Source organism: Choloepus didactylus, chromosome 4 (assembly GCF_015220235.1).
Source record: "Choloepus didactylus isolate mChoDid1 chromosome 4, mChoDid1.pri, whole genome shotgun sequence".
NCBI lineage: Eukaryota > Metazoa > Chordata > Mammalia > Pilosa > Megalonychidae > Choloepus > Choloepus didactylus.
Window position 1 is genome coordinate 181,839,096 of NC_051310.1, and position 22,669 is coordinate 181,861,764.

Below are 22,669 nucleotides of genomic sequence, written 5' to 3' on the forward strand. Positions count from 1 at the left end.
ACTTTATATTCACCATTATTAGTGGTTCATTGGTTTTGAAGTGCACCTTTTAAAAATTTGGCTATTACTGGCTTGTTGTCAAGACGTGGACATTTTAACTTTGTATTTCTTCTCAAGCTCTATACAGAAATATTCATTTTAGAGATTTCAAGATGAGTCTCCATGACAAAGCAGTTCCTATCTCAGACAGTTTTATTGTGAGTTACTCCTTGTTCTGATGAGGTACTTTGTCCTGGTTAACCTAATCAGAATATTACTACATTAACAAAGAAATCAGTCAAATCAAGACATTGGATTATCTGTATTGAGCCTTTTAATTTACAATATGAGGTAAAAGGAAAATCAGTTCTCTTAAACCGGTATTTTATACAGTATAGTAAAATATTTTAGACTTTAGGGATTCATAAGGGAATACATTCCTCCAAAGTTGGGGACCAAGTAAACAAGTTTAACTTAACTCCTTGAGTTTTCCAGTTGACTCTTCCCTTACACACAATAGCAACCAGCTCTAAATTAGTTACATAAATTTCTTCATGGTGAAATTTTATTGTTGCTGATGTCTTTAGATTTGAAGCACTGATATTTCAATCAATATCCACTAATTCCACTTCAAAAATGAGTTTTGCATTTGGTGGAATTCTGTTGAAGTAGTCAAGGTAAATTTGATAAAATATGCTCCCTCCTCCCATAACCTTAGTCTAAAATTAGTATTGCATATATATATTGGCTTTCATAATTAACCCTGAAGGGAAGAGTATTGTAGTTGATCAGAGGCTAAGTACTTAGAGGTTCCCAAAAGTATCTCGGCATTTCCTTTAGTGGTAAAATGGAGGCTGACTAGATAAGCTGAGTTTGGATTAGGAAAATCCTCCTTACCTGGATGCCTCACTAATGCTCCCAAATTAGCATTAATGAAAACTGCTACTCGGTATTCTGGAAAAAAAGAGGTCATTTTGGTCTAGCTGGGTACATTAAATAAAAATTCCTATGAGGTGGTATATGTTATTTACTATGAATTTTAAGATGCTAAGTTCATAGAAGGTTGTGATTTACGTCCTGACCAGACAGATTGGTCATGGAAGAGGGAGCTGCAGTTGGCCATCTGACTGACAGAAGAAGAGGGCTTCTTTATATCCCCAAAGAACCTTATGAAAAACTATGGAGAGGCCCTCCAATTTTTTTTTTTTTTTTTTTTTTAAGCTTATTTTAACTGGCTCAACTAGTTCAATGGAAATGGAATCAACAACAGTTGTAAACTACCTTCCCAGTTAACCCATTAGATTGGTCTAGTTTAAATGATCTATATGACTTAGTCTTCAAATCTCAATTTAGGAACAGAAAAGGTGCTTATAGTTTTACATACTGAGTATCATCTCACATTTTATTGAAGGAATTTTAAGATTCCTATAGCAAAAAGCATGACCTTCCCCCCCTCCAATGTTCACAAACCTTGGGCCTATCAGAGAAACATTGTCATTAGTAGTAATCACAATTTTACTAACATTATATTGGTCCCATGGTTGTCTTCATTTCACAAAGGTAATCCCTAACATTATTCCATTTCTAAGAACTTTGTCTCTATCCATCCTTAAATTACACTCTAGTATAAAATTAACACTTCAAACAGTAAGAACTGCCTTTCAAAGATGGAAGCTTAAACTTCACAGTTTAGGTTTCAAAATTAAAAATGCTTGAATAAGAGATAAAAGGAAGAAGATTCCAATACTTGGTACTAAAAGAAAATATTAACTATTGTCTATATTGGAGGCTTTGGCACAAAAGCACTAAAATGTTGGGAAGACTAGTTTGGAGAGTGTTCCTAATCTAGAGGTTAGCCTAGTGAGCATATTTCATACTTTTAGCCATTATTTGTTAACATGTTTTCCCTTAATTATGAAGGAAAAAAAGATACTTGGCATCAGGCTGTCCTTTCTTTCCATAAGCCCATTCTGGTTCAATCTCCAGTCGAGCCTTTTCTCCTTTACTCATAGTCAAGAGTGCTTCATCCCACTAAAGGCAAGAACATAAAAAATAACAACAAAAAAAACCCATGGGACTGTATAATACAGCAAGGCCTAAAGTAAACTATGGACTACAGTTAACAGAAGAATTGCAAAAATACTCTTTTGTCGACAAATTGTAATAAAGGTACCACACTAGTTAGTGCAAGGTGTTAATCAGGGGGGAGGGGTATACGGGAACTGAATTTTCTGAGTGATTTTTCTGTAAACCTACACCCTAATTAAAAAAAATCTTATTCCCTTTTAAAGTGTTATCTAATGAACTGAGCTAGGTAATTTTAATAACAAAAAAGTTAATGATACTTTGTAAAAAAATACAATACCAAAAGACAGTCAAGATTATATAGAAAAAAAGCATTCTGTACTGGCTCCATTACATCCTAACGTTATGTCCTTGTCAGGTGAGTCTATAAAGCTTTGGCCTCAATTTCCTCAATGGAAAAATAAGGATGTATTAAGCAATACTTCTTCAAAATAATACCTGAACTTCTCAAATGATGTAATGTGAAAGTACTTTTTAAACATTATGTCATAAATTATGGAAACCAGTTTGTCATTAGCACCATAACAAAAATTCACTACACTTTTACAGGATGCAAGTACTCACTCAAAAACTGTCTTAGGTTCAGAAATGGATAGCACAATACTGTGTGTTGGCAGCACAATATTGTAAGTATAATGAACAAAGCTCAGTGTGAATAAGGTTGAAAGAGAAAGGGTAAGGTCCTGTATGTTACCAGAAGGAAAGCCAGAGGATAATAACTGGGACTGTATATCTTAGTGAAACCTAAAATGGACAATGATGGTGGCTAACTGTAAAATATAAAAAAATTTTACATGAACTAGGACAGATGTATGTCACTATTACAAGGTGTTAAAAATGGGATGGTATATGGGAAAAATACAATTAATGCAAACTAAGGTCTGTAGTTAACAGTAACACTGTAATATAACAAAGGCACCATACCAAAACTAAACGTCAATAATACGGAGATATGAGGGATTTGGGATTTTTTTTTTTCTTTTTGGAAGACATTAGAATGATCTCATATAGATTTTAGTGGTGAATGCATAACTATGTGATTATACCAGGAGCCACCGATTGTATATTTAGGATGGACTGTATGGTGTGTGAATAAAACTTCAAAACAAAACAAAACAAAAAAACTGCCTCAAGATTACTAAACTTATATCTAACAGTGGGATCATGATGGTAGTAAGATTAACTAAATTTTCGAGCATTAAGTTTTTTGCAGAAGCCATTTGCCTATCCATATTTTCTATTTGCATCTTAAAGCCATTTACCAAGAACAGTTAAGTCAATATGATGCAAGGATACACGGTATATTCCTAATATAGACCCTGTTGGAATACAGCAGTCACAATAAAGCTTGAGCATAATGAGAAGATTATGCAGAGGCAGATCTGTCACCTATTGGATATAATGCAAAGTGTTAATAATGGGGGGGGAAGTATATAGGAACTATGTATTTTCTGCATGATTTTTCTGTAAACCTACAACTTCTTTAATTAAGAAAATTAAAAAAAAATATAGTGGACCAGAAGAGATTTGCCAGTATGCAAATCAGTTATAAAAATAGACAAATAGTCCAACTTGCTACACAGTTACTATCAACTTGGTATAAGCAGGTAGCAGTTATGGTTATGCTCAACTAACTAAACCTTTAGTTTCACAATGTTTTATATTCCACTTTGGGCTCTGGATATGATTGCTTGAACTACATTATAGTACAAAGAATAACACTTAAGGTTCTTAAAAATGCATTTAAATAGGTGTTTGAATTGTCAGTGTCTGATGTTCTGAGTAATTCAGATTTTCAACAAATAATGGACTGAAGCATGAAACCTGATTAAGCGAGCTATCAGCCTTTCTCTTTTATCTCCTTTTGTACACTATAATGAATAGTACAGCTCAAGCGTAACTTCCCCTTTCCTCCAAGTTTCCTTCTGACATTTCCCACATGGGTGGGGAAAAACATGCTTATGTTTCAAACATTTTTTGGTGTTTGAGCCTATGTTGTGGGATGTGAGAATGCCACAGAACGAACTCCGGCCTCTATCAAAACTTCAGTGGACAAGATTATTTTGCTTTATCTTATTATCTAGAAGTGGTACAGCAGCTGCTTAACATTTTAAGCAGAATCTTAAAGACACATTTAGAAAGCCAAACATTCTGACAAAGAATTATTTTATGAAGAAAAAGTGACAGGCATAGAAGGAAATACTTATATATTATAAATATTCAAATATTTATAATATTTGAATCCCTACTTTATTAGGTGCTTTAAATTATGCTTATTTAATCTTTTAAGAAAGCTGAAATGTAGGCAGTATTGTCCTTATTTTATATAGGGAAACTGAGGCCAGAAAATGTAACTTGTACCACATGATATAACTAGCAAATGATATCTGAATTGTCTGAAGATTGATTTCAAATTTTCATTATATCCCCAATCCTATCTTTACAGTACCATACCAAATTCACTGCCATTCTTTACTTACTCCTCTGATAACTTTGCCTACTCCAACCTTAAAACTTAAGGGCTTGGCATTTTTCTTCTTCTTTGAACCTGCAAAACAGATTTTCTTTATAATTAATGTGCTCTAATTTTTACTAAGAAATTAAGTTTTAACAGAAAAATACAGTATTTAAGTATTTACATTGACTTCAAAATTTACAGTACTGTGTATTATATGAAAACAAACATTTAAGAAGACAGATAATTTGCCAAGAAAATTCTGAATGTAAAAATAAATATGGTCTAAACAAGGAGAGAGGGGAAGGACTATACTTATACCATCTGAATAGCACATTATGCTGTCTTTTATATTAAAATATTGAGGCCTCACTTTGGGGCACCAGCCAAGTTCAGACTAAACTTCCAATAAACTTAAAGGTCTTTAGTTAACCAGCCAATAACCAATGAACTGAAGACCCCTTCCAAATGAATCATATGTGCCAGAGACTTCCTGAAGAAAGTAGATGACAGCCAAGAAAAAGGTATTGCCAACCTCTTCTTGTCAACCTCATGTATCTCCTGCAATGTCTATAAGCCAAAAAGGTCAGATTACTTTCAGACTTACTCGCTTGAATATTAGTATCAAAAACAGTCCCATCCTGTAGTGTTCCTGTGTACCAGCAGTGAACAACATCTCCCTTTTTGGGAAAGTTGGTTTTATCTCCCTTTTTAAGAACAGATTTTGTGTATTTAGGTGGACCCTAAAAACAAAAAAAAACAGTTAACCATGGCAAAGAGAATACCTATATAGCCAATTGTGACCTAAATCAGATCAGAGAGCTGATGGATTTGGTAACAAACCGTTGTTTCTAGTTCATCTCTGAGTTCAACACACTATCTCATTTCAAGTCAAGGATAAGAATACTAGTAACTTCAACATTTTCAATTTAACATCAAATAACTCCAGCTTCTTTGGAGACCAAAGTCCTTTTGAGAAGATTCTGTTATTTCACAAAGCATAAAATAATTTCAGTCATTTCCCAAGATTAGAAATACCATTACTATTTAATCACTATAAAATCCCATGGTGTTACATAAAGCATTGTGACTTTCCCTCCAAAGATTTGATTTAACACGAAGAACTTTATTACTAGATATTCTTATTGTATCCAATTAGAAAGAATACAGTGATGTTGCCTCTCGCCCTAAACCTGGAAATAAGCTCACACAATGAATGAAATAATCCACAGAATTTACCATAGAGACGTATCTCTTAGAACACGACAGAATTATCAAGGCATAAAACAACAACAACTAAATGCTAATCTAATTAATGGATACTCATATATGTTAGGAAAGCATGTGAACAGAAGGATGATCTGGTGAGAAAATTAAAGGGGAAAAAAAAGTTGGAGCAAATGTAAAAGTATTCTTCCTTAATTAAATCTATTTGGTATCTGGGTTTAAGACAGCAAGGGATCTGCATTTGGTTACTAAATTTCAGAAAACAAGTAGCAGAATTTGGAAAGCAAGGGATGGGGTATTTTCCATACTCCTCCCACATCTATTTCTACCTGGTCATTAAGTCAAGCAACCTTTATTCACTTTCACTCCCTTAGTTTGGGATTTCACCTCTTTCTTACCAAGGCTTGAAAACAATTTGCTCTCCCCGCAAATCCCTTCAATCAGTCCTCTATTCTACTTCTAGAGTGAGCTTGATAATTATTGCTTATAGTTTTATGCCCAAAGGCCTATGCTTTTCAGGATCCTCATTTTTGCATGGAATTCTTTCCTCCATCAAATTTAGTTTCTTCCATGACCTCCTCTGCAGAGTTGGCCACTGTTCTTTTTTGTGCCTTTGCTGTACCTCCTACAAACCTCTTTTAGAACATGTTACTTCTGTTGCAATTTCTTAATTCCAAGGTCTACAACTGTGATTCTCAGCCAGGAGCATTTTGCTTCCTGGGAATATTTTAGTACTGTCTGGAGACATTTTTGATTGTCACAGCTAGGAAGGGGAGGGTGGTTGGTGCTCCTGGCATCTAGAGCGTAGAGGCCACAGATGCTGCTGAACCTCCTAAAATACACAGATCAGCTTCCCACTACAAGGAACCAAGGGACAAAAAAAAAGGACCTTCAAAAACCAAATAGCAGAAGAAAGTTATGTATTATTAGTAATTACCTTAAATGTAAATAGTTTAAACTCTCTAGTCAAAAGGCAGAGGTTGGCAGAAGGATAAAATAAAAGCATGACCCAATTACATGATGTGTAAAAGAGAATCCCCTTATATTCAAAGCCACAAACAGGCTTAAAGCCAAAGAATGGAAAAAAAAAAAAAAACAACTTCTACGCAATCAGAAACCAAAAGAGAGGTGCAATGGCCTTTATCAGATAAACAGGCTTAAGTCAAAACCTGCTATGAGGTACGAAAAAGGACACAATATACTGATAAAAGGGTCAATTCATCATGAAGATAAAACAATTATAAACACATATGCACCTAACAGCAGAACAGAACCCTCAAACATATGAAGCTAACATTAACAAATCTGAAGGGAGAAAGATGATTTTACATTAATAGATTTCAATATACCACTTTCAATGCATAGAACATTTAGACAGAAGAATAAGCAAACAGAAGAGACAAACAACACCATAAACCAACAAGACCTAACAGACATATATAGTACAATTCATCCAATTACAGCAGACTAAACATTCTTCTGAAGTGCACACAGATCATTCTCTAGGATAGACCATGTATATCACAAAACAAGTTTCAATAAATTAAAAAAGATTGAAACCATACAAAGTATCTTTTCCAGCCATAATGAATGAAACTAGAAACCAATGACAAAGATAACAGGAAAATTCGTAACACGTACAAATTAAACAATACACTCTTAAGCAACGAATGGGTCAGAGAAGGAATAACAAGGGTAACAAATATCTTGAGACAAATGAAAACAAAAACACAACATACCAAAACGTATGGGATGTAGCAAAGGTAGTGCTGCAAGGGAAATTTATAGCTGTAAATGCTTTAAATTAAAAAAGAAGATCTCCAAGTCAGTAACCTAACCTCACACCTGGAGTTACTGAAAAAGAACCCAAAGTGAAGTCCCCAATCTATCCAAAAATGCCCTATTTCAGTATTTCACGAAATGCCTTTTCATGGATTACTTATTCCTTGGCATTGCTAATGCTATGAGAAGAAAAGGGGTTTAATGCTCAAATGTTTGGGAAATACTAGGTTAAACAAAATTAAGTCCTGTGGTGCATGACTTCTCAGAGCTATCATAAGCTAGTATGTGTGAATCTTCAAATAGGAGACACAAGGTGCAGGTTTTGATGACCCCCAGAAAGCAACCTGGACCATGTGGGTTGTGGGGCCCATACCACACTTTCAAAAGTGCTGCTCTAGTTATTTAATCTGATTTTGGGTTTCATTGCATGAACCTGGTTCATTCATAGTAAGAGATAAGATCAGTCCCAAGGACAGTCTGTAGGTATGTGCTTGAGTGGAACTGGGTTTTTAGTAATTTCCTGGCTTCATTAATCACCAAGTCCAGAGTGACTATAGAGGCCAAATTAGAACTAGATTCCCAAGATTGGGTCTAATTAGATACTTCTAGAAGCAGAGATAAAGCTTTGCCTGGGGGTAATAATTATAACAACTGCAACTAACTGGATCAGACTATAACTTCTAAAAACCAAAGACTATATCACATAATTATTTCTAATATTAATACAAGAAATATTTGTGCATGTTCCATGTCCTAGAACATGGAGATACATAGGGAGTTAGCAGCAGACATGGTCCCTACCCTCACTCTAGCAGGGAATACATATGTATTTGTAAGTGCATGTGGTATCAGATGTACAGAGGAAGTAGAGGGTGCTAAGATGGGAACAACACAGTCCCAACCCAGTACAGGCTACCGTTTGGAAAGAGCATGGAAATAGTATTACTACGGTATGTTAGGGAGGAATGAAGGGGAGAATGGCATCATATGAAGCTGGAGAGATGGGCAGGGCCAGGTAGCCCATGTTAAAAATTTGGATTTTTATCTTCAGGTCATTGAGCAGCCAGTTAAGAGTTTAAAAGAGACAAGTTATAGATTCAGATTTGTGTTTTAAGTAGATCACTGGTGATAGCAGTGTGAAGAATGGATTTGGAAGACAAAAGTGGAAGTGGGGAAACTTGTTAGGAAGAAGGTTATTATAGTCATCCTGGTCTACACTAGGGTGCTAACTATGAGAACATTAAAAGATGAATGGCTTTGAGGTATTTTGGGAGGCTGAACCAACAGAATTTGCTGATGATTAGAAGCGAAGGAGTTATCAAAGATGAATCTCAAATTTTGGGCCTGAGTTCTTTTATAATCATTTCTGACTCCTGAGTGTGAATTCCTGCCCAACTTACACTTTCTCTCATGTCTAATTTTCACTTATATTTGAAAACTTTCCTTAACACCAGTGCTACTTAATATATACTAGACAATAAATATGCTGATTATGACTGATTCAACTGAAGTCCAGTAAAAGCTATTAACAAGCTTCTTTACATTAAAACAAATAAGGCAGAGATGCATAATATAGATGCCATATACTACAGGAATGTATGTAATTAAGAAAACAACAAAGTTTGGGATGGTAAAAACTTTCAGAGGAAGAGATGAGCTCATGAGCTGGGTCTTAAATGGAGGTTAGAAGTAACAAATAGAGAAGTGAAGAGGAAAGGCATGCTAGGCAAGAAATAAAGGTATGGAGCTGGGAAATGGCATGGTTAATACACAATGAACAGATGTTTGTAGCTGAATATGAATATTTCTACAGAAGGGGGCTATAATACAAGGGAGCTAGGCAGGAGCCAGATATTTGAAGGCTCTGAATGCCAAGAATAAGAAATTTGAATGTATATCCTAGACCAGCAATGCCCAACAGAAATACAATCAGAGTCACAAATGTAATTTTAAGTTCCTTAGTAGTCACATTACAAAATGTAAAAAGAAAAAGGGAAAGTTAATTTGAATATATTTGATTTCAACCAATACATCCAAAAATATTTTCAACATGTAATCAATATTAAAAAATACAAGGATGTTTTACCTTTTTTTAAAAATTATACTAAGCTTTTAAAGTTGAATGAGTATTTTACACTTAAAATACATTTCAATTTGGACTAGCCACAAAGTACACAGTAGCCACATAACTAGTGACTACCATATTGGACAGCGCAGTTCTAGACAGTATAAAACTACTGGAGATTTTTTAGCAGGATGTGGTTTGCAAAGTATTATTTTAGAATGCTTATTAGAACAGCCATTTTGAGGCTTAAAGGATAAAGAAAAAGAATGGAGGCAGGAGATTAGTGATTTTCCAATACTCCAGTTTAGATGCCTTGGAATGCTTGAGAATGGAAAAGGAATGGACTAAGATTTGAAAGAGAGGGAAGATATCTGAGAGCATTAGTCCCGAGGGAGACTTGAAAAGGGAAAGGAGAGCCAAAGTTTCAAAAACTTTCTACGCTGGGAAAAAGGGAATAGTTATGGCTATAGGTATTCACCTTTTGGTAAAATAGAATACAGGAGCATGTACTAAAAAAGGAGCAAGACAGGACTGAGAATCTGTGGGAAAATGTCTCAACTAGTTTATATAATAGGGAATAAAGTGAGAATAGTATAGATACTGCTGACTAGCAGAGAAACTAGAAAAGACGCTTGGCTGATATTAAGCATGAATTTATACCACGCCCAGGAACCAGTTTTATGATTAATTTTTCTCTACAATTCGTGCTCTGCAGTCTGGAAGCGTGACCAGAGAAAGCAGACAGCAGGAATCAGCAAGGGATTGGCCAAGAGGCCAAGGTGCTGGGAAGACTGACAAAACACACAATTGGGATTACACTGGATAGTTAAAAGAAGTGAAATGTAAAGGTCTTACAAAACAGGATACAGCTGAGGATCTCCCTAGATTGTCACCAACTCTTATGAACCTGTCTTTTACTTTTATTTGTTACGGTCCTTTTTTAAAGCCCTTATGAAATACTATTCTTCCTTCTTTTACCTCCCGCATTATCATTTTTGGAAGGTAAACCATGTTGCCAACTGCTTTTGTTAGTTATTACCACAATTCTACCTTAATAGCTGCTCAATATTTGCTGATTCTAAAACATTTATCTTTATAGTAGTTGTGATAAACCTCAAAATTGCTTTGTGACTGTATATACTTAGAACCATCAATTTGTGCTTTTTAACCAATAGGAAAAGATTATGCAAATTAACCAGCTTTAATCATATAACACATCTATAATTCTGTACCTGAACTTACAGACTTCCCACAAATACCCAAATGCTATACCTTCCTCATTAGGCTATACCTATTTACAAGAACTAAAGATAGATTATTAACACTGAGATTAAGAACACTAGGAATGAGTGAGCTTGGCTGGCAAGATATATTATTAGTGCTAAGATCATAATCAATTTGTTCTAAGGCCGTCTTCATTATTTACAGAAACGATTTTATCTTTTTTTTCCCCTTTACCACATTTTTCATTTCTAAATTCTAAGCTGCAGAGGTCTTTGTGTTTATTATTTATTATTATTCATTTATTTGTCTTTATTTTATACACTGGATCCAGGCAGTATCAGTCACAAGGTTTTCACAATCACATGGTCACATAATAAAAGCTATATAGTTATACAATCATCATCAAGAATCAAGGCTACTATAGCTCAACAGTTTCAGGTATTTCCTTCTAGCTATTCTAGTACATTAGAAACTTAAAGGAGTATCTATATAATGCACAAGAATAACCTCCAGAATGACCTCTCGATTCTATCTGAAATCTCTTAGCCACTGAAACTCTATTTTGCTTCATGTCTTTTCTCTTTTGGTAAAAAAGGCAATCTGAACCCACGATGCCAGGGCCAGGCTCATCCCTGGGGGTCATGTCCCACCTTGGCAGGGAGACTTACACCTCTGAGAGTCATGGCCCACATAGGGGGGAGGGTAGTGAGTTAATTTGCAGAGTTGGCTCAGAGATACAGGCCAAATCTGAGCAACAAAAGAGGTTCTCTGGGGGTGACTCATAGGCATAGATATAAGTAGGCTCAGCACCATCACTGGAGAGATAAGTTTCATAGGGGCAAGCCTCTAGATTGAGGGCTTGGCTTATTCAACTGGGTGCCCCTATTACTTAAAAGAATAACAGGAATTCCCCACATGGGGAAGTTTAATAGTTCCACATTTTCCCCAGTCCCTCAAGGGGACTTTGCAAACACTTTTTTATTTTCTGCCCAAAATATTCTGGGATGTATTGGGGTATTACAATAACCTGTACAGAATAACAAGACCTCATTCCCCATTCTAGGTTCCATGTAATTACACTGTTTAAATAAACTGACCAAACAGGTTAAATTAAATAGTGTGCTACAGAAAATAAAAAAATTTTGCACCAAATAAACTTGTCTTTCTTTGGTCTACACAGAAATTGGAGTCTTAAAATACAGTCAATATCATCCTTTCCCTGTATTCTAATTTACCTTCGTCCTAACCAAGTCCATTTTATCATGTCTCTAACTGTAGTCCGAACTCTTTTTCAATTTCTTTAACAGTTGCTGCAATGCTGATTTTCAGAGCTCCAGAACTCTGAGTATCAGGTGTCACACAGATACCCAAATTTCCAGGAAACTACTAGGTTAAACACAAAGACCTCTGCAGCTTAGATTTAGAAATAACAGTTATAACTCAAGAATAGATGTGACTGCTGTGAGAGCTTACAATCTAGGAAACTTTACAGAATAAGCCTTACTGAACATTCTGTACTCCTCAATCATCGATTGCCCAATCTCTGCCCCTGTTCTATCCCCAGATAACCTATGTTCTCAAATTCAATTCTCAGTGGTTGTTCATTATAGTTAGTTATATTAGTGAGGCCTTACAAAATTGGTCCCTTCATTTTTGGATTACACTTAACATAACGTCCTCAAGATTCATTCCCCTAGTAGCATGCCTCACAATATCTTGTTCTTAAAACCTTTATATCAAAATATAAAACCCAGGTTAGGAAACATGAGACAGGTGGACCTGCACCACAAAGCCAGGCCTGGACTATTTCTATTGCCAGGGACACAACGTACATTAGAAAAAGCTAAAAATAATCAAAAAGGAGGTTCCTTCACTTGGTCCAACTTGGCTATAGAATCAGACCCTTAAAATAGCTTTGAAAGCTCAGATGAGTCTGGCCCAAACTTGAAGGCAATATTAAATACACAGTCTGAGCCATTTCACAGGATAGGCTACTAATTGTAAAGCACTGATTCTTAGGCTTTTTTCTTTTCCTTCCAGTGCACCTAAGGGAGATGACACACTCCAAATAAGTATGTGGTTCAATGTGAAAGTGGCCACACTCAACTACCCCTCACCATGAGAAATCAGTACTATTACACAAACACTATTTCATATATTCACAAGATAATTAAAATAAGAAAATATACACAAACCTCATCCAGGGTCTCTTCAGACTTCGTTTCTTTGGGTTTGTCTTCATTAAGCTTCACATTTTTCACCTGCTCTGACACTTTACTTATACTTTCAGTACCTTTGAAACGCTGTAAGGAAAATGTTTTAACATTTATCATATTCAGGACAAGCTGATAACCAGGGGGGGCATCTCGATTTTCAGCTTGTCAATTAAATGAACACCTGTACCATGAATATAGGCTACAAAACTCAAATGTAAATAAGTGGCCTAAGGAAATTGCCTAAGAACAAAACTAGAATTTTATACTAAGCATTTTAATCAATAAATTACAACCCTCATTTTATCTAACAATATAAATTCTGAAATGAGAATCATGACCTTTAGAAAGGCCAACTCAGACTCACAGATAAGAATACTACCAAACAACTCCTCAATAAAGATACTTTTCTGTGGAAGATGGTCAATTCAGAGAACAAATATCAGGGAATTTCCTAAAATTTGTTTTTCTAAAGGCTCAATTTAAATATAAACCAGATTTTAAATTATTTTACCACATAACATTTAATATACAGTTTAAATGCTCCCATAATATGGTGATAACAATTGACATAAAGGATTTATAACTTTTCAGTGACTTTAAGAATTTGTTCAGTTTAAGCTACAAGGGAATTATTTTTAAAAATCTGCTCCCTTTCAAAATATTAAAACAGAATGCCATGCTGCAGATTAGTCTTGCTAGATCTGACAGCTAGTTCACTTATAAGTACAGTTAAGAAAAACTGCAGGTGTGAAAAACTCTAACATAGGCAGCAAATAAAAGCTTTAAAATTTCTTTTTGAAAATAAAATATGTAAAATGATGTTCTGGTAACAGAATATAACAATACTCACCTTACTTTCAAAAAGGTGGTTATAGGCTGTAACCAAATGGTCCTTGTTAGCAGTTTTGGCCACATTTTTAATGTTTCCTAATAATTTATGTTCTGCAAGAAACTAAAGAAAAAAAATTGGTTAGGCAAAATAATTTCCCTCAAGAAGGGTCTAAAATTAGAAAATGATCTTTTTTATGCTAGCAGTTATTTTTCAGTAGTACTATTATTGAAGAAGAAATGGAATAAACACTGTATTTTATACTCCATTATAAAAAAAAAAGACTTAAGGAAGCTTAAAGACACATATTGGGTACTTACAACAATTACAATACTAGAACTGTGTTATTACATAGGTGTCACACTGGTGCATCCAAACACTTTTTCCATCACAGAAAAGAACATTTGTATTGGGAGCACACCGGAGGAAAGGGCTCAGGCAGGAGGCTACTTGGCCCTGGCCCTGGGAGCCTCCAGCCAAGCTGGGCATAGCTTCTCAATACATTTCTAACCCCTTCTTTGCCGATTGGGAAGCACCCTTACAGAAAATTGTATTACAGTGGTTAAGTGTAAGGGCTGTGAAGTCAGACCACCTAGGTTAGAATCTAGCCATATGGCTCTAGGCAAGGCACTTAGCTTTCCTAAAAACTGAAGTTTCCATCCCTACAATGGAAGATTAATAGCAGCATTTACTTCAAAGGGTTGTTTTAAGGATAAAATGCAATAATCCATTTAATGTATTTAGTATACAATTTGCCACATAATTAGAGCTGAATATCAGCTAGTTTGAATAATGTATTAATTACTTGAAGTAAGAGTAACATTTCATTTCTCTCAAATATGACTAAGTTGGCAGACGGACACCAAACTAACACTTAAATAAAGTCGTATTGCTTCATCTCAAAATCATGCAACCCGTGGATTTTCTTTAATAACCTCTTCGTTTCCCTCTTACTCTGCTTCCTTGTCTGTTTTTCCCTTGCTTGATTCTTTATTTTGTTACCTTCTCAAACTTGTCCTTCGGCATCTTCTAAGCTTCTGATAAAGCTTTTTTTCTAACACTATCACTTTACATTTTTTCCCTCTGTTTTTTCACTCACTAAGAGAAGTGTTTTAAATAATAAAGGCTGAGAAAGGAGATAAAGTTGATTAAACAGAAGTAATCAGTTGCTTTAGCTTTCTTGTGATTTCCTTAGCAAGGTTCCAGAAAAATATCCAAAATATAAACAACCCTTTAACAGCTCATCATCAATAAAATGTTTGTCAAATATATATTCAAGTAACTGAACACTGAATATGCTTTTAAAAGATTATGTTTTAAAAATATTTTGATAATGTAAGTCTCTTGAAATTGTCCCACATCGTCCAACTTTATCTTAGATGCCACTTAGGGATAATTTGTTTTATAAGAATTTGAAGTACAGTATTAAGGTGTTAAATGTTAGTAAAGAAATGATATGCCTACTCTATTGTATTGTTCCAGCTGACACAGGAATTGGCTTAAGGGCAAATAATTCCATTAAGTTGCCTAAGATTCTGGAGGCAGTCTCATCTTTCTATCCCTAAATACTGTGCATAGTTCTTGCCATAGTAAATGTGTATTTGCTGAATTCATTTAAGATGAATTATTCAGGATAATTATTCACGATTAAGTTAGGGAGCTCTTATATCTCCTGCTTAAGACCCTCACAGATGAAAATAAAACACAATTCCCCCAAAAGAACCCAGAAACAATTTTTCTAAATGCAAGTTCAGAAACGTAAATAAATTTTAGAGAAACCACATGCAGGCTGCTGCGTTTATATCCGGTGAGTGAAGGACGCCGCTGTTGAGTACCTTGAAACAAAATGTACACAAGTTCAGCAATTCAAAAGAAATATGTATGATTTTAATTTCCGAAGGAAAAAAGTTAGGTCTGACAAAAATATCTTGTGACTAAAGAAGAGTAGTTAAGATGGAGACTGCTGAAAAATGCAGGCCATACAGTATAAAAAAATGCCAAATAAATTTGTTTGTAACAACGGGAGACCACTGCACAAGAAAAATGCACGTAATTCCCTAAGTATAAAGGTGAAAGGTTAAAGGGTCGACATAAAAAAAACTTAAACCGCAACCTACGGATTTTTAAAAACACATTAAGTGCTCAGTATTTAGTAAATTGGAGAAAAACAAATCGCACGCAGTTCCCACAAAAATTTTCACATCCTTTCCCACTTTCCTAATTGTCCGCCTCCGCTCCAGGAGTCTTATCCAAGTCCTCTGTCCTCCGTCTCCTATCCCCAACCTCAGCCCCTAAATATTTCCCCGGTTCCTTTTATCATGGCCTCCACCCTTCTCGGGGGTCCCAATTAGGTCCTAACAATCCAGACTACAGCCTGAGCGACCCAGGAGGTATAGCTGCTTCCCCCGCCTATGTGGGAGCAGCCGGAGGGCACGCGGGTAAGCTCGGGCCTTCCCGACCACAGGCCGCCCGAGGACGAGGGCGTGGGCACCAAGGAAGACGGAAAGTACGGGCATGTCCGGGGGGGTGAGGCGTCCCTTAGCCGCACCAGCCCGGTTGCCCCACTGCCTCTGGTACCGAATCTGAACCATGGTCCTGCAGAAACTTGATAATGTCCTTCTTGGGGAGCTGATCGCTGCGCAGCTGCTCCACGGTCCACGCCCGCTGTGGAACAGCAGCCGCCATCTTCCCCCGCTGCCTCGGCTCTACTGAGCTAGCCCGCCTCAGTACGCCCCAGAGGCGGGGCGTGGACTTCGCGTGGAGCCCGAGGGGGCGGGATCACTGGGCTACGAGGCGGGATTGGGACCTATCCTTGAGTGACGTCAAGACTGTGCTATGAGGGCTTCTTTATTGGGTCGCAATAAAACCAGCCGAGGTGGCCACGGCGCCTGATTAAGCCAGGACGGCAATTTGTCACCTACTTCTACTTCTAATTGGTTCCCTTGTGAGGCGACCTCTTATGGTATTGATATTTACCAGTCATTACCCATACTTGTTTTATTACGGACGGTTGCGGTTGCTCTCTCTTTAAAGGTCCGGTCTATATCCTGTTTAAAGAAAACATCATTCAGACTCCTAACGTTTTATCTAGTTCTATCCTAAATATTCACGACTGAATTGGATCAGTCCTTGTCCATCAGGTTATTAAGAAAACCAATATCCCACTATGTTCCTTTCAAAGCTCGCACTAATGAAACTAAAATGCAACCTGACCCCACTCCCCAAATCAAACAAGAAACAGTTTTAAACCCAAGTTCAGAAATTTGAGCAAATAGAAAACTGTAGAGCGACTACCAGGCTGCCGCCTCTACTTTTGGTAAGTGAAGAATGCCCCTTGCTGGTGATAGTGATAAGGATATTAATACCTTAAAAATGCCACGAGGTATGTGTAGTTTTCCTCAGAACGCGAAGAAACAATTTTACTGGTGTTTCTCAAAGTCACCAGGTTTAAAGTGGAGAAGTCGTGAATTGTAGCCAAATCTGTCAGGTACGGAGGTATCGCTAAAGTGGAATACCACACTGACAATTACTTCTCTTCATCGGTAATGAAGATGTGATGGTTCAACATCAGGACGCCTTGGTTTTTTGTTTTTGTTTTTCTTTTTACGGATTTTCAAACGAACAACAGGAACAGACCACATTCACTTCCACTTTAGCAATAAAATACTAAAATAATGGATTTCCACTCTTAATGCCTCGAGAAAGAGACCTGGCATTTTGTTTTCTCATACTGAGTAAAGATTTAATTCTAAATATAAACTTTTGCTTTTCACCTCACCTTTAGATTTAAAAATACAATCAACAAGGAATAAAACACCTTAGACGGTCAATAGCATTAAGTTAAAAAAAAATTATGGGTCTCATCCATTATCCCCGGGATCTCAAGGTCATTTATTTTAGCATTTTAAGCCATATCACTTTAAAGATGTGGGACACCCGTATTTGGAAATGGAACTCAAACTCAGAGTCTGTGAAAGTACTGAACAGGGGACCAATATTAGAGTAACACCTCAACAGCGCGCACGCATTTCCGGGAAGACCCCGAAAGTTTCCGGGAAGCCAGCCAATCATGTTTCCAATGCAAACTCAGTGGCGGCATTTTCAAGTGGATGCACTGGCCACAGTCCCGCCCTCGCGTTCTACTGCTTTGCGCGAAAGAAACTGATGGGGATCCGAACGGTGGCGGTTAAGCTGCTGCTGCTGCCGGTGTTTGAGCGAAGCCTTTGGTGGCCGTAGGCGTAATGACCGGGCGACAAAAAACGCTTTTCCAGACGTGGGGGTCAAGCGTCTCCCGGTCCGCCTGGGCTCCTGGTGGCGGTTCCGGAACTGAGAGGCCTCAGATCCCTGGCAGCTCCAGAGCGCGTAACCGTGCACAGACTGAGGCTGCAGAGGCTCAGCCGGAGACAGAAGATGACGTGTTGCTGGTCGCGGTGTACGAGGATGAGAGGAAGCTGAATCTAGAGGACGGCGGGTTCTGTACCTCAGCAGGCGCCTTGTGGATTTACCCTACCAACTGTCCAGTGCGGGACTACCAGCTGCACATCGCCCGGACTGCTTTGTTCTGTAATACTTTGGTGTGTCTGCCCACTGGACTGGGCAAGACCTTTATTGCCGCCGTAGTCATGTACAATTTCTACCGCTGGTATCCTTCCGGCAAGGTGGTTTTCATGGCTCCCACGAAACCCTTGGTGGCACAGCAGATCGAGGCTTGCTACCGGGTGATGGGGATCCCGCAGTCCCACATGGCCGAAATGACAGGTATCTTAGAAAGATTGCGCTAATTTGGAGTTCATTTCTGGGTGCCTAAGGGGAGAGCACGTGTTCTGGTGAAAATAGAGCTGGTTTGGGTTTGTGATCAAGAATAAGGTGTGGGCGGAGTTTACTTAGGAACTAACATGATAAGCCAAAGATTGGTAGTGGTTATGCAGTGTCATTCCTTGGCAGCTGAGTATAATAACATTTAACTTCCAGGGTTGTTATTCTTGACCCAGATTACAATATGTCCCCTTCCTTAAAACATCATCTACTTGTCCTATAGTCCAGCCTTAATGAATAAGGTTGCCTTATTCAGTCTCCAGAGAATTCCTTTACGTTGTCAATTAGAGCATTTTGGAACCAGTAAGTAAACATTCGAGTTCCTGATTTTCTTCCCAGGAAGGATTTCCCAGTTGAATAATTTACTTCTCTTTAAATATTATGCAATTTTATCTCCTTTAAGGACAATCAGGTTGTGATCTTAGATAAGAACAAGCTTTGACATTTGGATCACACCAGAGCTTTAAAATGTAGCATTCTGATGAATTGTCAGATTGTTCATCTTGAAAGCAGATTACCAAAGCAGGAATACATTGTGAAAACAGAACAGATTATTTATATTTTATAGGTTAACAGTCTAGAGTTTAGAATGTTGCATGTTAATTTTATTTACAGGATCTACTCAAGCTTTCACCAGGAAGGAAATATGGACCAGTAAGAGAGTCCTTTTTCTTACACCTCAAGTCATGGTAAATGACCTTTCTAGAGGAGCTTGTCCGGCAGCTGAAATAAAGTGTCTAGTTATTGATGAAGCTCATAAAGCACTTGGGAACTTTGCTTATTGTCAGGTAATAATTTTGTTAAAAAGTATTTTTGGATGTAAACATTTTGTTGGAGTATTTGGAGGAATAATTGTTAGTGGTGGAAGTTATTGATGGTATTATTATTGTGAAAAGCCTTGTGTGTATTATGTCAAAATAGACGATGATGATGATGGGACATACTTTCATTCGCCCATTCAAATCAATGTGTCCTTTTTTTTTTTAAAAAAAACAAACAAACAAACAAACAAAACCTTTCAAGACCTTTAGTGTCATATGTAGATTATGAGAGTCTGGTCATGGTTGGGGCAGTGATCAAGAATAGGGAATAGGGTGTGTGTGGAGTTTAAGAACTAATGTAATCTAAAGATTGGTGGTGGATATGCAATTTTTATACCTTGGCAGCTGGGCATAATAATAATATAATAATACTTAACTTCCAGGGTTGTTATAAGGGTTAAATGACATATGTACATAACATACGTAACACAGTGTCTTCCAGTAGGAATATGAAGTGTGGAGGGGAAGTGTTGGTATGTGGCTGGAGTGGTACTTGATGATTAGGTCATGAGGGATGTGAAGTTTCTGCTTGGCAGTTTGAATGCACTTTGTTGGCAATAGGGGATATAGGCAGTGGAGATTCATTGGAAAATTTTTAACTGGGGCCATGCTGAAAGAGAATAGAAGAGAGAAAGCTAAAGGCACGGTGTTCAGTGATGGGTAGGAGAAATTTAGTATGACCCCCAGGAAGACTGGGAGGATATTGGTACTGCTAGTCAGGATGGAGAATTCTGGAGGCAGAGCAGTTGGGGATGGGGGACACATGGAAAGAATGCAGTTTTAGATGTGTTGAATTTGAAGTGTCTATAAGACAGCTAGCTGTAGATATCCAGTAGTATTTGATAGAAGTATGGCTCTCAATGGAGAGTTCTAAGCTGGAGGTACAGATTTGAAATCACCAGCATATAGGTGGTAGTTAAAATCATAGTAAATCATGAAATCAGTTAGTGAGTTTAGAGTAAAATAGAGGAAAAGAGAAAGGGAAAGTTGGTTTGTTAGTGCAGAGAGATTAATTTTTCACTGCCAGTTTGTGAATTTGTAAAATAGCTTCCTTGGGGACTTTTAAGTGTCATTGTATTATGCCTTTGTATTGTCTTTGGAAGAACTGCCATCTTTCTTATACTTGGTCTTCTCAACCAGAAAATGGATATATTTTCCACTTATTTGTATCTTTTCAAGTTAAATTAATATCCAATATGCTGAAGTTTCTACTTTTGGGGGGTGTTTTAAAATTGTGTTCTAACTACATGGAATTCATTTTATGGATGAAGCTTAATTTTAGCAACCTTAATATAGTATATAACAATATATTTTACATAACATTATAACAATAAAATGATCTCACTCATTTAATGCATTTTTTTAGTGGCACCAGAGTAACTCATTATTAACTCATTTTATTCTTAAAAAATTTCTAGGTATTAAGTGATTTTTTTTTAATACGAAGCTTATACTTTTATTGTGTATAATGAGACATGCATTGACTTCATTAAAACCAGATGGCACTGAGGGTTTAAACTATATTGAGTATTCCAGATAGAGGTTTCAGTAGGCATGCAGCATCATGTAGCTTACAGGATTACAAACACAACATCATTTCCTCTTCTACAAAATGCTTGAGAATCCCTCTTCAAAAGAAGTAATGTATTTGGTTCACTTTTCATGTGTAACCATTCTGATAGAAAGGTTGGTAAATGGGGCTTGTAACAATAACATGATCTTGCTTAGAACTGTCAAAACAAGGATAACCATCTCTGCCTCATAATTTGAAAGAATACTTTGAATTATGGCTATTATTCAAAAAGAGTTTTTGAAAATCAGTAATTGATCTTTTTATGTCTTCCTTGCTGTATCCATGACTCCCCTCACCCCCACCCTTTGTATGATATCTAAGGGCATCACTTGTGTCACTAAACTAAAATGGGAATTGACATTAGGAAATTTTTGTCTTGCTTCAGTTTTTAATTGGAATAATTCTACTTAAGTCTCCATTAAATATAATAGTATAATATTCAGTCCTCATATGCATTGTGTCACATTAAAAAAAAAACTGTCCATAAATACTATTTTTTGAATTTTAATCAAGATTTAGAATCTCATCGAACTCATCGTTTACATGGGTCATGGGTTGAGATTAGAGTGACTTTGGATAATCTGAGTGTACTATTTAATTTCCATAGCAATATGGGAGCTATAGAATACTGAGAGCTGTTCCTGTGACTCATTTTACTTAGGGGTCCTTTTTCCTTTGTACTGGAGCCATGTGAAGGAACATGTGGGTATCTGGTAAGTTACCCAGTTTTAATCTTAACGGAGTGGATTTTGAGTTCAAAACTGCAAAGCCTAGAATGCTGCTTTGGTTCCACTGAGAATGTTTTAGGATTTAAAAGGAAAGTTAGATTTTTAAATTACCTAAAATTAGTCTTATTCTTTTATCAATCAACTTAATTTAAAAATTGTGAGTCTTCCACATAAAATGTAACTTCTTTAAAATCTTTTTAAAAGCAAATTTTTTTTGCTTTAAATCTAATTACATCTTGTTATTGAATTTTTTTGTTATAGTTTATCTTAATCTGTCAAGTGTACATATGGATATAGCTGTAACAATACACTGTGGCCCAGGCAATGGAGTGTGAACTCTCTTCCTCTTCCATTTGCCCTTGCCATGGTACTTTGAGCATTGATTTGCCTCTGTATTAGGTGTTGACGTTATAGCTTTATAGATGAAGCCCTAACATGTTTTTTGTTGGTGCAGAGAATAAAGTTAAATCATTTGCTCTTCAGATAATACAACTTACCAAACCATCAATACTCTGAATAAGGAAATAATAATACTCAGCCATATATAATAAGCTTGATTAACAGATCCATTGTTATTTTTGCATTGGACAGATGAAATTAAAGATTTTTTTTTTTTTTTTTTTTAAGGTTGTAAGGGAACTAGTCAAATATACAAATCACTTTAGAATCTTGGCTCTCAGTGCCACACCAGGTAGTGATATAAAGGTAAGTAAAATGTTCTTCCATTTATTAAAATTTTAAGAAGATAATATTGGCTGTATGGGGCCAAATCAGTTTTCTATACTAGTATTTATCTAGTTTGACTTTAGAATTGCAACATTTCCTATATTTCTAACTTTTCTTCTATGGTAACAGGAGTTTCTCTAAATG

The 22,669-nt window shown here is 36.5% G+C and overlaps 2 protein-coding genes across 3 annotated transcripts in view; one reads left to right on the top strand and one right to left on the bottom strand.

The window, feature by feature from the left end:
* Nucleotides 1-290: 290 nt before the first annotated feature.
* Nucleotides 291-16,593, bottom strand: FKBP3 (FKBP prolyl isomerase 3). 2 transcript variants are annotated; one of them, XM_037834926.1, is made up of 7 exons: nt 16,440-16,593; nt 13,884-13,985; nt 13,013-13,120; nt 5,127-5,262; nt 4,545-4,612; nt 1,913-2,010; nt 291-639 (listed from the first exon to the last, which is right to left on the bottom strand). In XM_037834926.1, exons 1-7 carry the CDS (start codon nt 16,545-16,547, stop codon nt 585-587), a joined length of 675 nt encoding a protein of 224 aa, XP_037690854.1. In that variant the 5' UTR covers nt 16,548-16,593; the 3' UTR covers nt 291-584. The 2 variants fall into 2 exon arrangements, with proteins under 2 accessions (XP_037690854.1, XP_037690856.1); XM_037834928.1 differs by lacking the exon at nt 16,440-16,593 and adding an exon at nt 14,865-16,420.
* A 1,283-nt stretch (nt 16,594-17,876) lies between these two features.
* The window catches only part of FANCM (FA complementation group M), an 87,792-nt gene continuing 82,999 nt past the window's right edge, over nt 17,877-22,669 (top strand). Inside the window, exons 1-3 of the mRNA XM_037834929.1 lie at nt 17,877-18,620; nt 19,293-19,465; nt 22,427-22,504. Of these exons, the coding sequence (XP_037690857.1) occupies nt 18,104-18,620; nt 19,293-19,465; nt 22,427-22,504 (768 nt within the window). The 5' untranslated portion in view covers nt 17,877-18,103. The remainder of the gene's footprint in view (nt 18,621-19,292; nt 19,466-22,426; nt 22,505-22,669) is intronic.